Source organism: Triticum aestivum, chromosome 1B (genome assembly GCF_018294505.1).
Source record: "Triticum aestivum cultivar Chinese Spring chromosome 1B, IWGSC CS RefSeq v2.1, whole genome shotgun sequence".
Classification (NCBI taxonomy): Eukaryota; Viridiplantae; Streptophyta; class Magnoliopsida; order Poales; family Poaceae; genus Triticum; species Triticum aestivum.
Window position 1 is genome coordinate 483591170 of NC_057795.1, and position 16342 is coordinate 483607511.

The 16342-nt window shown below is 43.3% G+C and overlaps 2 protein-coding genes across 2 annotated transcripts; one reads left to right on the plus strand and one right to left on the minus strand.

The window, feature by feature from the left end:
• The first annotated feature begins 5055 nt into the window (after nucleotides 1-5055).
• On the plus strand, nucleotides 5056-11810 carry LOC123133453 (guanosine nucleotide diphosphate dissociation inhibitor 1). Its single transcript, XM_044552944.1, has 13 exons — nucleotides 5056-5309; nucleotides 7701-7763; nucleotides 7898-7981; nucleotides 8273-8380; nucleotides 8514-8686; nucleotides 9110-9221; nucleotides 9486-9566; nucleotides 9661-9723; nucleotides 9812-9913; nucleotides 10098-10222; nucleotides 10345-10555; nucleotides 10644-10718; nucleotides 11428-11810. The coding sequence occupies exons 1-13, from the start codon at nucleotides 5223-5225 to the stop codon at nucleotides 11482-11484; spliced, it is 1341 nt and encodes a 446-aa protein (XP_044408879.1). The 5' UTR covers nucleotides 5056-5222; the 3' UTR covers nucleotides 11485-11810.
• A 2101-nt stretch (nucleotides 11811-13911) lies between these two features.
• LOC123133443 (uncharacterized) lies at nucleotides 13912-16138 on the minus strand. The gene is made up of 2 exons (XM_044552935.1): nucleotides 15240-16138; nucleotides 13912-14964 (listed from the first exon to the last, which is right to left on the minus strand). Exons 1-2 carry the CDS (start codon nucleotides 15974-15976, stop codon nucleotides 14145-14147), a joined length of 1557 nt encoding a protein of 518 aa, XP_044408870.1. The 5' UTR covers nucleotides 15977-16138; the 3' UTR covers nucleotides 13912-14144.
• Nucleotides 16139-16342: the final 204 nt, after the last annotated feature.

Here is a 16342-nt window from a genome sequence, read left to right on the forward strand (position 1 = left end):
TTTTCGTTCGCTCAAGAAAGTAAGCATGCAGATGGTTTTGAAATGTTACGTGAGAAACAGAGAAGGTGGGTTTGAAGTAGGGATGCAAAGCGGCGCCCTGAACTGTCCCGCTCCGTATACAAAATGAGTAAAGTTAGTTGTAGCTTTTGTTTGATAGAGTTAGTTTATTTTGTACTAGCTGATTGATTTTGCGGGACTATGTGGGATGCCCGCCTGCATCCCTATTTGAACCAAAGAAAGAATCAAAATTTAGAGATTGTTTGATTTATTTGCAACAATTGTCAATCTTCTACATAAAGATTGGTAACAAGGAATATTGCACTCACTTGGGCAACAAGGCTGCTGTAGAAATAGTTAAGGATATCTTTGTGCAGTCTGGCAAAAATCATCTTATTTGGAAATGTGTGTTTCCTTGCAATGTAAGCGTGTTGTATTTTCTCCGATGATCTAAACGGTCTTATATTTATTTACAAGGGAGTATATGTTTGCTGTGTAACACACAACTGGTTTTTGTTGTTGCTGCACGTGTTTTGCTAGTCTTTGGATAAGTTGATTTTGTGTTGCATACATCTAGCATTTTTGTTGTGTAAGCTTAAAGTTTTTGCACGCATCAATTAGAATTTAGTTCTATTTACTCACAATTCGTTGCATGAGTTAAAGATTTTTTGCTGTGTGGTGAGTCAATAACATCATTTCTTTACAAATTTGTATACTTCTGTTGTGTACTGAGTCAATAACATCATTGTTTTTACGAACTTGTTGCATGAGATAATATGGAATATATCTAGTGGTTTGGAGGTTTAGTTGCCTTATCGATGCTATAATTTGCTGCCTAAGTTTTTGTTTGCTTATCGTATGTCTCATTCTATCATCTTTTTAGTTTGTTGCCCAAATTTTTGTTTGTCTTATTTTATGTCTCATTTCTATCGTCTTTTTGGGAAGCTACCGGCTAGTGTTCAATGCTCGAGGAATAGGCGACGGAGCTAGTGGCGGATCTAGGATCTAACAATGCGGGGCAACCGTGGACAACATTCCAATGACTAGAATTTTTTTATTATACTACACCAAAATTATTGTATGATGGATAAACTTTACACTAGTAAAAGAAAATTTGCAAATTGTTTGTGGGGGCAATGGCGCTAATGGCCCTCACACTAGATCCGCCCATGGACGGAGCCCTTTGAGTTTAAGTTGAAAATGGGAATTCATGTAAACATGTGTACGGGCAAACCTTCCTTGTGTGTGCACTGATTCTTTGGGTTAAAAGTGAGGTAAAAAATGAGAGTTGACCAAACATTAGCAGATTATTAAGCAGAGCGGTTAGATGCTACTATTCATGGATTGTTCACGACTAAATTTTTATGGTTGCCGTTTCGAAGGTGTGCCTTAGGTGCAATCCTCTCTTTAGGTAAAAATAATACGAAGGAAAGTCTAATAGTCATAAATATTTCCAGTAAGGCCTATGACACACGAAAAAGGTCATGAATATAACCAAATAACATAGGCCTTACTTATTTCAAATTTAGTTGGCTTCAAATCACCAATGGATTCACTTCACTAGCAAAATTGATTTGTAGAATCAAGTTTGCCACTAAAGTACATCTGGATGTGCTTTAGACAACTGCACTGAAAATGGTCCGAAACTAGATTCAGCTTTAGTGGCAAAGCTGATTTCAAATAGTTGTTTCTTTCAGCTTCTGATTTTTTTATAAGAATCTGTTGCCTAAAGCTAAAACAAGCATGGCCTAAAGTCTACGTCACAAAACACTTTTACTATTTATTTACCATTCACACAGACATTGAGAAACAAACATAATCACTTGTGAATAACATTTGGAGAACAGAATTTGAATTATCCACTACTCATAGTAGAACATGTCCCTGTTTGTTGTGTGAATATCAAAATTGAATTCATTTTTTGATATTGTAAATTCAGTATAGAGTTAAGAATATAAAAAATCAAAATGTTTGAACCTAAATATGGGAGCCACAAATGTTCATCTCGGCGAGCTTCTCGCAGTGATGGTAGCATGTTTATCTTAGATACAACTTATGGCATCTACGAAGACTTTACACTTGCTCTTAATTTTGTCATATATATGATGATTGTTGACGTGAAGGAGAGAGCATGATGCGAGAGAATAATAGAAACTATCTCATTCTCCTTGTCCGTGTATTTTAATGATAACTTCTGATCGTAGTGCTCATTAATGCACATTATTGTTTGAGTGGGAGGCGGCGTCTCTCTTAAAACAAGACGTCAATTTTATAGCTAGGCGACTACAACCTCTAGTAGAGACATGCAAGCGGGAGAATATGAGAATTAACCAAGTGTCATCTAACTCTTACACTACTTGATTAACAGACAAAAAAATTAGAAGAAAAAAAATCCTCATGAATCTTCGCGTAAAATTCAACATCGTAGAGGTTAAGACAAGACATGGTTATTTCTCATCTATACTAGAAAAGGTGTGGTGAGCAATGTTCAAATCATTTTTAACCTAAATCATTCAAAAATATTCATATGACGCGGAGAGACTAAGAGCATTATTAGTAGAACCCTCAAACCCTCAAACCCTTATAGCAGTTTAAGGGTTGAGAAGTGCCAGTTTTTGACACTTTTAAGGGTTGAAAAACAGGGGCAAAGACTAGAACCCTCAAACCCAACCCGTAAACTTCTTTAAGGGTTGGATTTGAGGGTTCTAGTCTTTGCCTCAACCCCAATCTTTAAAACTGTCATTTCATATAGCACACATTCATCACATTTCATCATATGGCATATCACAAATTCCATCACAATTGACATAAAACAATAATCATTCTAGTTATTATTACAACACCGAATAAAACAATAATCATTCAAATTATTACAACAATGTTTGAGCAAATTACACTAATTGTTCAAATCAAATAGGACATAGAAAAGTAAAACAAAGATACATCATGGGCCAATGCGCCGCCCATCCAACTGCCAGTGGTGCTCTACTAGATCATCCCGGAGCCGACCATGAGTGGTTGCATCCTCAATCTGACGATGTGCTTGAAGAAAAGCGTGTGTGCGAGAAGGGTTTCTTTCCGGTTGCACACGGGTACCAACATTATCATAGAAACAGGGGAGGTTTAACCCTCTCTCATCCTCTAGGATCATGTTGTGTAGAATCACACAACATTTCATGATGTTCATCAAGGTTTTTTTGTCCCAAAACCGGGCTGGATCACGAACTATGGCAAACCTTGCTTGCAAAACACCGAAAGCTCTCTCAATATCCTTGCGGGCTGCCTCTTGTGCCTTGGTGAAATGAGCCTCTTTTCTTGTTAAGGGCACCCCATTTTTTTCCTTGATGGACTTCACAAGAGTTGCCCATTCGGGATAGATGCCATCGGTGAGATAGTATCCCATTGAGTATTCATTGTCCATGCTTTTGTAGTTGCAAGCTGGAGCATCCCCAGAAATTAATCTTTTGAACAAAGGAGATCTATTGAGGAAATTGATATCATTGAGTGTTCCCAGCAACCCAAAAAATGCATGCCAAATCCATGTGTCCTGAGATGCTATGGCCTCAAGCACAATGGTAGCATCACGGCTTTTACCGCAATACATTCCGTGCCATGCCTTTGGGCAATTTTTTCACCTCCAATGCATGCAATCAAGACTACCTAGCATCCCCGGCCATCCCCTTTTTTCATTCATTTTCATTAATCTCTTTGTATCTTCCTCGTTTGGTGCTCGAAGATACTGCTCACCATACAACCGGATGACCAACTTGGCAAACCTACGGACTGACTCCGTGGTTGTATCTTGCCCAATGCGAAGATACTCGTCGGTATAATCCGCGGGTATGCCATAAGCGAGTACCTGCATTGCCGCCGATATCTTTTGATATGCACTAAACCCCATGATACCGGCCGCGAATCTACGACGTTTAAAGTAATATGAGGCGGCCTCACAATCGGTGACAATCTTCACAAACAAACTACGCCGCATTCAGTACCTTCTGCGGAAGAGACGAGGAGGGTACGTAGGTACCTCGGAGAAGTAGTCTTCCATCAAATGTTCGTGTCCGAGAGCGCGGTTCCGGTAGATGGTGACTCGCCCCATCTTCGACCCTTTCCTCTGATCCATCAGCTTCACGCGGTTTTCAAAGGATTGCACGTCGATGAGGAGGCTCATCATCTCAACGTCATCGTCTTGCAACAACTCATCGATGTCCGAATCGTCGGATGACGATCAACCCGACGAATCGGACAACGAGTCCATGTCGTTGTTGTTCACCTTCATCTACACAATACAACAAACAATAAATTGTGAGTGCCAACAATGAATCAAAAAGGAAAAAAAACAAAAAGAAAGAAAGGAAAGCATACCTGCGGGGAGCTCGGGGCGGCGGCGCGGCTGCCTCTGGCCTGCCTGGCCTCTGGCGCGGCGGCTCGAGGAGGCCTGAGGCAGGAGGCGGCTGGGGGGCGGGGGGCGGGGCCCGACGGCTGAGGCGGGCGGGCGGGGGGCGGGGCACGACCGGGGGACGGGAGGCGGCGGGGCAGGAGGCCGGGGGGCGGGACGCCGGGCCAGGAGGCGGCGGGGCGGGGCGGCCGGGGGCCGGGGCGCGGGCGGGGCGGCCGGGGGCGGCGGGGAACGGCGGATCCGGCGGCGGGGAGTGTGGTGCAGGGGCGGGACGGCGGCGGCGTCGAGGGGAGGCGGGGGGCCGGCCGGATTTGGGGCGGGCGACGGCCGGCGGCATGGGAGGGAGGAAGCGGGAGGTTGGGGAGGGGAAACTTCCCTCCCGCGCAACGGGGGAAGGGAGTGCGGGCTGGGGTCGAGCGCCCCCCTCCAACCCTCACTTCTACGGTTTGAAATTGGGTTTGAGGGTTGGACCCTTACTTTTTTTTTAGGGTTTAAGGGTTTAGGGGTTTTAGTCTTTGCTTTTTTTATTGCAACTCGTAAAAAAGCGATTATTTTTGAGGGTTCGAGAGTTTAGGAGTACTACTAATAATGCTCTAAGTCTGGTTTTATCGAGGGGCCTGCACGCGAAAGAGACGGGTCGTGTTGTTCTCCTCTGAGTGCCATCGCATGCGCGTCCGACTTCTTCCGGATTCCCGAACGCCAAATCCCACCCCCACCCCCAACTGCTGCCCTTTTGTCAACTCCACTTCTCCCCACCGCCGCCCTCCGTGCTGACGCCTCTCGCTCCCCGGAGCCACCGCGACAAGCTCGCCGCGCCGCCGCCATGGATGAGGAGTACGACGTCATCGTGCTGGGCACGGGGCTCAAGGAGTGCATCCTCAGCGGCCTCCTCTCCGTCGACGGCCTCAAGGTGAGTCGCCGCCGATCGATCGCTCCCCGTCCCTTTCTCGCCCGCCCCGCCCCCGATCCGTCGCTTCCATGCTCGGGTGCTGCGTCCCTGTCACCGCTCAGTGTCCCCTATCTCGGTTCCGCTGCCCGGGGTGGATTGGATCACTGGAGCGCCCCGCCTGGTACACCAGAGGCGGTGCTGCGCATGTTTGGTCTGGACTAGATTTGCTGCTAGATAAACACTTGGTTTGTACTAACTGTGTTTATCTGCGCCTTAGTCGATCCAAAGGGGGCCAGCCACTGATTCGCCAGTTCTGCGAGCTTTCTGTGCTGAGCGAGGTGTATTCCGAAGGGAGAGCCACATGTGTGTTGCATTAGCCAAGCTTCTGACTTCGCTAGCCTGGTTCTTCATGTTGGATGTAAACTAGCGAGGCCGGAATTCGTGATGGATCCAGGTGTTTTTGCAACATTAAGTGGGTGGTGTGTAATTGCATCTCAATGTCACACGCTGGTACCAAAACGGATTATTCATGGCGAATCTGGTGCCCGCTCCATGCTTGGAGCGATGCCGAGAAGTAAGGACCTGGTTTGAGTCGAGAAGCTGTGCTCTCAAGGCGCTTCGGCAGCTCTCTCGCCATATCCATGTACTTGAACCATCTTTACTGCAAAGTATTAACAATTCTTACAAAAATGAAAAAATTTGCTCGAGGTCTACACCGAAATGCAAACAAGATTACATGTCACATCATGCAGCAAAAACACTATTGCTACACCACCATCTATATTGGTTGAACATAGCCCGTGCTACCATGTCCAAGGGGCTGCATCCATAGGCTGGAGACTCTTGAAACTCTGTGTCATTGTGACACTCTTCTTCTTAATACAAAATGGCATACACTTAGATGCGTGTTCAAGCAAAAAAAATGGAATGGTTCACAGGACTCCAAAGTGGTCCAACTGGTCTCTTCATAGGAGTAAAGATAAAGATTAATGAGTTACTATCAATCATTACTGGAAATGGCGCATCATGTAGAATTTATGCATCCATTTGGTGTAGATACAGAAACCCTGGGTATTGGCTGCGGAGTGGTGGCTGTCGCTGCCCCTCTGGTGCTCATGGTGTGCGTCTGTGCCATTGTCCTTTCACTAAATAATTTGAGCTTCATTTCGAACTCGATTCAGTGTACGCCAGGGGCAGAGCTGTGCAGAGGGACGTTGGCTTCAGGTGAACCCAAAGAAAAAAAAATGCAAATCAAGAGAAATTAGTGATACTCCATTGATTTAGAGGATATGACACCAGCAGTTTGCTGGTCCAGATTCGCGCCGGGTAGACGCCAAAGTTGAACAACAGCAACAGAAAATGCAAGAATAGAACAAAGCCAGCCATGCCTACGTGCCTATGCGAGAAAGAACATGGTCAGAGAGAAAACGGAAAGAGAGATGGAAGGAAGTCATAGGACAGGAGAAAAGGAAAGGGAGACTTGTCGGGGCCACTATCCGATGTAGGTGCTATGTCCGGTCATCCTGCACAGACAAGGTTCCAGTTGTTTGTCTTAACACAAACATTTGATACAAAGGTGTATATTTCCTCGCGTTCCGCAAAAGGTTCTTGGTAGAAAATATCCTTATGATGAAATTAGAATAGACAAGGATGTCAGTTTGTTTGGGAGATTTTGTCAGATGAGATACTGCGGCGAATTAGTTGGAGGAATTTGATTAGGTTTTTTCTTACCATTTTTCCCAAGAGTGTAATTTCGACATAGGTTATTAATATTTGGTTGTGTGAAGCAGTTTTCTGTAAGAGTTTTCACTTAATTATTTTTTAGAGATGGGATAGAGAATCAGAGGAAGGTACAAGCGAGTTTTTTTTTTTTTGCGGGTAAAGGTACAAGTGAGTTCATATGCCTTCGTCTCTAGCCTATTGAACACCCCCCACAACTAGAAACCACTGAGGGGAAACCTTCTCAAAACAAACTTGCTAGCAAGCTTATGTCTTCAAGAAAATTCCTTCTAGCAAAGTGGCCTCATTATTTTTTCATCGCTAACAATATAATCTCTACTAACAACTACCCCTTGATCTGGATTTGCTTTTGATACAGATATGAACATAATCATTTCTGTTAAACAACAGAAAGTTTTAGTAGTGCTTTTTTGCTATCCCAAAAAGTGCAAGGAATGAATTTTGAAACACATTAAGGGCCTGAATATTTGTTCAGTGGCAACGACATGTTACACAATTATAGGCAATAGGCATATATGAGTATTTATTCTGAGTCAGGATCTTGAGTAGCTCACGAGCCTTGTATCTTTTTATGGCCCTCTTTAAAAGCACTTGCATTTGTAGAGCAATATAGTTATACTGAAAATTCATTTATAGAACCCCCTTACGAATGTGTGTTTGATGATATTGCAGGTTTTGCACATGGATAGAAATGACTATTATGGCGGAGATTCCACTTCTCTCAACCTTAATCAGGTAAGCAAGTCCAATGCTGGAGGTTAGAGATTTTGTGAAGTTTTTTTTTATGCTATTACACATTGTCCTTTAATTGATTTTGGCAGAGCTTTTATCATTTATATTAACCCCGATAAATTCTTGTTTTGGAACAGCTCTGGAAGAAATTTAGAGGGGAAGACAAGCCCCCGGCACATCTAGGCTCAAGCAAAGATTACAACGTAGACATGGTTCCAAAGGTGCAAGTCCCCTCCCATCCAAAACTTTTTTTACAACACAGCTACACCACCTATGTTTGCTATGATTACACAAATAAACCCTCATGATGGTGCATAGTTTTTTTCTTTATGGGAAACATGCAGAGCTTCTTTACGCAATTAATGTGGTGATTCACTGATGATTCAACAAAGTATGGAAATCTCATGTATTACTAACAGAAAAAATAGAACAAAAAGAACAACCCTGTAAGGTAGCTGTCCAGATTTATGTTTATTTGTTCATTGATTATCACAAAACGTTTCTGTGATCAGTTTATGATGGCAAATGGGACATTGGTTCGAACCCTCATTCACACTAATGTAACGAAGTATTTGTCATTCAAAGCTGTTGATGGGAGCTTTGTCTTCAGCAAAGGGAAGGTACATTCTTCAGCTTATTTCCTTTTGTTTTTATCATCACATATCCTGTATCTTCCATAGGTTATTAGATTCTGTAATCTGATCCTATGTTAGAGGTGCAACTTACCTTGTTTCTGTTATCATGTTCAATCAGATTCACAAGGTTCCCGCGACTGATATGGAGGCTCTGAAGTCTCCTTTGATGGGTCTTTTTGAGAAACGCAGAGCAAGGAACTTCTTCATTTATGTCCAAAATTACGTTGAAGCTGATCCAAAAACACATCAGGGATTGGACCTTACTACGTTGACAACTAAAGAATTGATAGCGTGAGTGCATTGATGGTTGCTCCATTCTGTTCATTGCTTTGTCAGTAATGTTACTCGTAAACAAATTGCAACACTCCAAGTCGCCGACAATTATAGTGGTGTCAGGGTGGCACACAATGCCTGTAAACCATGCTTTCAAATGTGGATGACCATTTCAGGAAAATCAAGTATAAACGCAAAGAGTTGGTTCAGTTGCACGTATACAGTATCGTTCTAGTCCAGCTTTTCAGTTTCCTCAGAAATTTGCTTACCGTATTGTCTTCCCTACTCTGAACCTATTTCAGTTACTTTTTCGCTTCTTTTATTAATGGTAACAGTAGTCCCTGGCCTTCAACCTTCTACATGGTGTGAAAGAACATTTCCTGTGCTTGTTATTATCCCTTTCTGCACAAAAATAACTGTATTTTCTGTCTGTTTTTGCAGAAAGCACGGCTTAAGTGATGATACAGTGGATTTCATTGGCCACGCGCTTGCTCTCCATAGGGATGATCGTCACCTCGATGAACCAGCACTTGATACTGTGAAAAGGATGAAAGTAAGTCTTGACAAAAGCTCTGGTAGATGGTCCTTGTTTGGTATTATAAGTTTATCATGTACTCCCTCCGTCCCACAATATAAGATGTTTTTTGCAAGCTAAAACAGCTTGCAAAAACGTCTTACATTGTGGGATGGAGGGAGTAGTTGCCAATCATTCATAATCCAGTCCCTGTAGTTGTTCTTCCTTTTAGCAGTGTCATTGCTTTTATTTGATTGTGTGACTCATGGATTTCACTTACATTTTAACGTCATCTGCTTTTAGTTATATTCAGAGTCTCTTGCACGTTTTCAAGGGGGCTCGCCTTATATTTATCCTCTATATGGGCTGGGTGAGCTGCCACAGGTCAGTGAGTTTTCAGTTTGCTATACCTTTATTGTCATACTGCACATACATGTTACTAAGATGCTCATTGTTACAATGCTTTCTTATGCTACAGGGTTTTGCACGTCTAAGTGCTGTTTATGGTGGCACTTACATGTTAAGTAAGCCAGAATGCAAGGTATTATTTGTCACCTGCTTATTAGTAACCCACATGATCTGTATGGTAAATCACAATTTCTTTCACCTGTGCCACCTAATTCATGTAGGTTGAATTCAATATGGAAGGAAAAGCGTGTGGTGTTACATCAGAAGGTGAAACTGCAAAATGCAAGAAAGTTGTCTGCGATCCTTCATACTTGACCAACAAGGTGAATATTCTTCTTGCCTGCACTCTGTCAAGGTTAATACATGGCAAACATTTAGTCTAACTTTGGCCTTTTATCTTCATTATTCCCTTCCCTTCTTGAGAAGTTTATATTTACTACAACCTCATCTGGTGCTTTTGTTATGCATTGCTTCCAATGATGATGTTTTGCTCATGCTTTTCAACAGGTCAGGAAGATCGGCAAAGTTGCACGTGCAATTGCTATTATGAGCCATCCAATCCCAAATACAAATGAGTCCCACTCAGTCCAGATTATTTTGCCACAGAAACAACTTGGACGCAAATCAGACATGTGAGGCCTATCTCAAGCCCAAACAATTTTCATTTGATGGATGACTAGATTTACTGCTCATCACTTGATGGATGATTACTCAATCCTCATTTATGATATTTCTGTTGGTCTGCTCTTTTTAGGTATGTCTTCTGTTGCTCATACACCCACAATGTCGCACCAAAAGGGAAGTTCATTGCATTTGTCTCTGCAGAAGCGGAGAGTGATAATATACAATCCGAACTCAAGCCTGGCATTGATCTACTTGGTCCAGTAGATGAGCTCTTTTTTGATATGTATGACAGATATGAACCAGTGAACGAACCATCTCTTGATAATTGCTTCATCTCAACGGTAAATTTTGCAGTATATGTATCATAACAAAAGGTTTTGTTTATTTTTAAACTGTTATAGATGTTTGTGACTGTTTATTTCTCCGTAGAGCTATGATGCTACCACACATTTTGAGACAACTGTGACAGACGTTCTTAACATGTATACAATGATCACCGGAAAGGTAACATTTCATCTTCATTTTCCTTTTAAATTTTTTAATGCTTGATAGGGGAAAATATCAGGTGATACCACCACTTAGATGCTCCCATCATACCAATTTGAAAAATTCAAATTTAAATGTTTAAAAAATTCTGAGAAAAATCATGAATGTTCACAACACATGTATCTGCAACCCCTAAAAAAAATTCAGATCTAAATTCGATATATTGAGAAACAAAAAAGACAAATCCAGATGTGAATAGTGTAGTTTTTCACACTATTCATGGTTTTGTCCTTATTGACACTATTCATGCTGGATTTGTACTTTATGTTTATCAATGTGTACTTTGAATTTGGATCTGAATTGTTTAGGGTTTGCATACACATGTATTATGAACATTCACAATTTTTCTTGGAACTTTTCCAAAACATTTGAACTTGAAATTTTCAAATTGGTAGCATGGGATCATCTAAGTGGTGGTATTGCCTGATATTCTCCCTGCTTGATAGTAGTTGAAGCTAACTACGCTTGTACATTATATTAGTATCTCCTTTATTATGGTATACATAAGTACCTTTCCTGCACTCTCCTCCTGTTCCTTTGTATGGTTTGTTAAACAAAGGGAGTAAATTGCGCAAGAACACCATGCGAAGGTGTTAAACGGGCCACGAAAAGTGGTGCTGACTAGCTCCACTTTACATTCTAACTTTATTCTTGATTTTCGTTGCAGACTATTGATCTCAGCGTTGATTTGAGTGCTGCTAGTGCCGCTGAAGAAGAATACTAGATTTCATAATCAAAATACGGCTGTTCTCTTCAAACACTGCACAGGACAAACCATAACAAATGTCCTGACTATTTCACCCGCAGATCAAAATTTGGTGTTATGGCCGTTGTCTTCTGCATGTTTGTCGCTTGCAGCAATATGGAAAAAATGTTGGTTCCAGACGATTGAACCATGGTGGTTTTATTTACTATGCACTAGAGTAATTAGTGAATGATGTGAACAGTGAGCAGGGTTGGCTATGAACTTTGTGGTTTTATGTATGTATCATAATATAACTGTTAAAATAACTTTACAAGTCTGGCTACGAACAGGGTTGATGTTCCAAATCGTTTGCATGCACCAACTTTACGACTCATCTTTTTTGTTTCCAAAAAGTAATCAAGCAGCAGGACCGATCCAGCGATGGCAGTGACTAGCTTCTCTTGCCAAGGTCAAACTTGGTCGCCTTGGCCTTCACATTGGCGAAGGTGTGTCCTGGCTAGCGGTGTAGAGTGCTTGACCATCTGGGCGCGCCTATGGAACTTGCACAGCTCGAACTCATACATGCACGTGGAGTTGGATTCCTCTCCCAATTCCAAGATTCAAAGTTGTTTCCAGGAAACTTTCTCATCCAGCAGGGCGTGTAAGGGAAAGCTGCATCCTTCTCTCTGCATGGTAGTTCACAGACGGGTTCGAAATCTGCTCGACACACATTGCCCAAGTCCTGAATTTTTGAGATGTTCCAGTCATAGGCCATTCCTCTTGCTTCTTTCCTTGATGAAATCTTCATCAATAAGACGATCTCGTTTTCGCCCGGTTTTCCGTTGATTAACTGGGCAATTCTTTTCTGCTTAATTAATTGATGAGGCAAATCTTTTGCCTCCATTTTGAAAAAAAAAGACGATCTCTTTAGAACTTAGAAGGATGAAACCCAACTACCCAAGGAAGTAATAATCTCTGCTGTATCCCTCTTCAACAGCGTATTCAATGTCAAGAAAGTTATCCTCGCTAAAGTTCCAGTCAGGATTTTAAAACATTTTCCTCTCTTTTACACGTAGGACCCCAACGATGACAACAAGAACACAATTGGGTACTGTACACATAGCGACATCATCGGAGATGCTTTGGCCACCATCTCCGGTGCAATCCTTGCCGATAGCAGGCAAGGAAATAAGGGCCTCCCTATGGAGGTTGAACCGATGTTTTTCTTTTCTCGTTTATGTTTTTACCGGGGTGACCAGGTAAAACTGGCTATTCGAAAATCTTATAATATTTGAATCATTTTGCTTGAAATATCCAATGAAAATTGAATTTAAAATATTTTAGCACCCAAATGTATGGCATTTAATGTATCATATATAAAAATTAATTGTTGTTCTAGTGGTTAGTGAGCTGCCTTTTCTCCCCAAGGGCGTAGGTTCAATTCCTCACTCATTCGCCAATCACCTTTTTTTCAAGTGCGAGTACGCTCGTCTCCAACTTGCCTAGAACAGTTTGCCTTTATAAGCCATACAAATTCTATTTCAAACCATCCCGTCGTACGACACCAAATTTTTTGGGGACCAACGGCATTTCTAGTAACCGGCCCGTTACCGAAAAATCCAATCGAAAAAGCACCTTGGGTTGAAAAGCAGAATTGGAAGCATTTTTTCCTTCGATCTTCAGCTTTCAAAGCCAAGGCCAGTGCGGTGGCTATACCCTATGGAGCGCCAGATCTAAACGAGCCAAGCGTAGATCCGTCGTCTTCCCCTCCATCTCTATGCTGGCCAAGGAAGACGGGAGAGACGATCGCATCAGCTTGGTCTCGCTAGCTGTCGAGTTTATTGGAGGAGCCTTCACCAGATCCATCACCAACGACCATCATCAATCATAGAATATGACCAATAGAGAGAGAGCCGATGACCACCAAGAGCCGCCGTGAGCGCCAGGGCACAACTCAAGTACGGCATCAAGCCAATTGCCCTAAGGCGAACCTAGACCTAGACCTAACCCTACACTAACTACGCAAAATGGCGCCCCAACTGCTTCTCTTATCCCCGCTGTGTTGCGCAATGTGTGATCCCCCAATTTGAGAATGTCAGACTGGTGAGAACGCTCCCTGTGCGAAACTGCATCCTGTTTGCTTTAGTAAGGACATTATTGATTAATGGAGGAAATGCCTCAATATTGCAACATAACCACTTTAAACGATGGAATTGGCAAATGGTAGTATACATTATAAGGTGGTGCTTCCCTGGTTCTGATTTTACCAGTACCCACAAAACAACAGACCACATATATACCTGATTACTAACTGAGATGACAATAGTATACTTTATCCTAATTAGGTGGCTGCAACACGAATGGTCAAAATAACCCAAATAGGACCAAATGCATAACCTTATTACACTAAAAGAACACCAAGACGAATGTATATTGAGTTGATTAGAAGTAGCAGCATCTATCACATATAGATAACAAAATCACTTTTACTACTGGAAGGAACCATTTGTATTACAAAATATTCCACTAACTTCAGCGGCAAATGTCGTTTTATGTACTATCGTAACAGCAAAGTAGTTTTACAGTGCCAAAGTCCTTAAATAGCTGACGAGTCTGGATCCACACACCGAAGGAAAAACAGTTCGAATAATTCCTACTGAGAATGTAGGTATTTTGACTTATTCAAGCTTACCAAGCCGCTATACGGCGCGTCTACGACGATTCTTGGCGTTAGATTCCTTGACTCTCTTGGTGTGCCCGCGATGCTTGCGCAGCTCATACTCGTCCATGAAGGTAAAGGTGGCTTTCTCTTTACGTTGAGATTTCTGTTCCAACTTTTTTCTATATAGTTTCTCATCTTCAAGTAGAGATTCTAATTCGTTACCAGCAAACACACCCATCCAACAAGGCGTGTATGGGAAAGATGAGTCCGTCTCTCCGCATGGTCGTCTGTCGAAGTCGTCGTAATCTGTCGGACATGAAGTGCCCAAATCCTGGAATTTCGAGTTGTTCCAGTCATAGGCCAGTCCCCTGGCTGATATCCCTGATGCAATCAAGAAGACAACCTCTTTACAAGGATGAAACCCAAGGAAATAATAGTTGTCACGGCAACCCCCTTGAACATCATCTTCATTGTCAAGAATGTTATCCTCGTCGGAGTTCCAATCATATTTCTCTTCCACCGGCGCTTTGTAATTTGCATGTGTTGTGTAATCCTCAGGGTATTTGAAAGACCACTTACAGTAGTTAACATCCTGCAAGATCCATCGTTTGGCCAGTTGTCGAGCATAGTCCTCACGTTCAAAGGTCTTTCCAAGAAAGGTATCATGTTTTAACACCCACTCAATTCGACCGTACGATTCATTGAGATACCAAAGCTGAAGTTGACTCCAGCCATTAATAAGTATCGCACAATAAACCCCTCCCAGTGATCTCCCCAGATGGTGGTTCGGATAACCTCTCAATTCACAGGCACCTGGTAGCTTGATTATTTTGTACGTGAGATCTGACAAGGACATCCTGCAAATATGAACCATCGGATAAACAGCTTAACAACAACATAAGCGGATCATGCTGCTAGTAGTATATATTTGCTAAATTAGGATGACCACCGAGGAGCAAGTAAGTACTTCCTCCGTTCCTAAATATAAGTCTTTCTAGAGATTCCATCAAGTGACTACATACGGAGCAAAATGGATGAATCTACACTAAAATATGTCTACATACATCCATATGTTGCATTTCATTTGAAATGTCTAAAAAGACTTATATTTAGGAACGGAGGGAGTAGTTACCTCGCAAGATAGCCATGCTGGCAATGAATGTAGAGCGTGCTTTGCCAGTAGACGGCATGATAACGATGCTGTTTATACCACAAATCCGAATCCATGTTGCCGACGATCCCTGCAGCCTCCCCTTTCCGAAGGAAGGTCGTCTCGTCCCACCGTTGTGTCACCGAAGAGAACACATGCATCACGTATGACGCGGGAGGCCACTCGTCGTCGTCCGATTCGTCCTCATCCGATTCGCCGGCCGCTGGCAAGCGTGGGATCAGAAAGACCTGGTAGTGCGTCGACACGGCGGGATCGAACACGAGGTAGGCGGTCTGATCGAATCCCGGCATGTGCGGCCGAGGGCGTTGGGGCAGACGCGCCCACCGATGCGTGGCCGGGTTGACGACGTACTCACGCGGCAGCGCACGGTCCTCGTTCATCCGTTCGCCGCAGAGCAGGAGCCCGTTGCAATGGTCCGTGACCTGGACGCCCATGCAGGGCAGGAAGTCGAGCCCCCCGCAAATCGCCGGGCCCGTCGAGGGGCGGGAGAAGAACTCGGAGAAGCAGCTATGCTGGTTGAAGTTGATGAAGATGCCGCGCACCGAGCGCGAGAGCAGGCTGCCGCGCAGGCGGGCGTCGACGGCGTCGCGCCACGCCTTGCAGACCCGCCGGGCCGCGGCCAGGACGTGCGGCGCGAGGCGCCGGAGGACCTCCGCGAGGGCGTCGTCGGGTAGCACGGCCGGCTCCGGTGCCATCATCGGTCGGTCGCTCTATCTCGTTCGCGCCGCTCGGTCTGGTTTTCCCGTCGTCCGCGATCGCGCACGCGCAACGCGGTGTTCTAGGGCTTGTAAGTTGTTGGCGAATTGTATATTGGAACGAGGTGCAAACAAACCTCGGACTGTTGATGTATGGGACTGCTTGCCGGCCCGGAGTATATATTGGAGATCAAAGCGTTAGTTAGTTGGAAATTGGGATCTGTCTAAGGGCGTGTACAATGGTTGATAAGATAGTCTTATCTTAAGTCTTGCATGTAATTTAGAAATGACAAAAATTTGTGTGTACAATGGGTCATCTCTAAGCCTTATCTTCAATAACTAGCTATTCCTAGAAACATGGTGAGACAA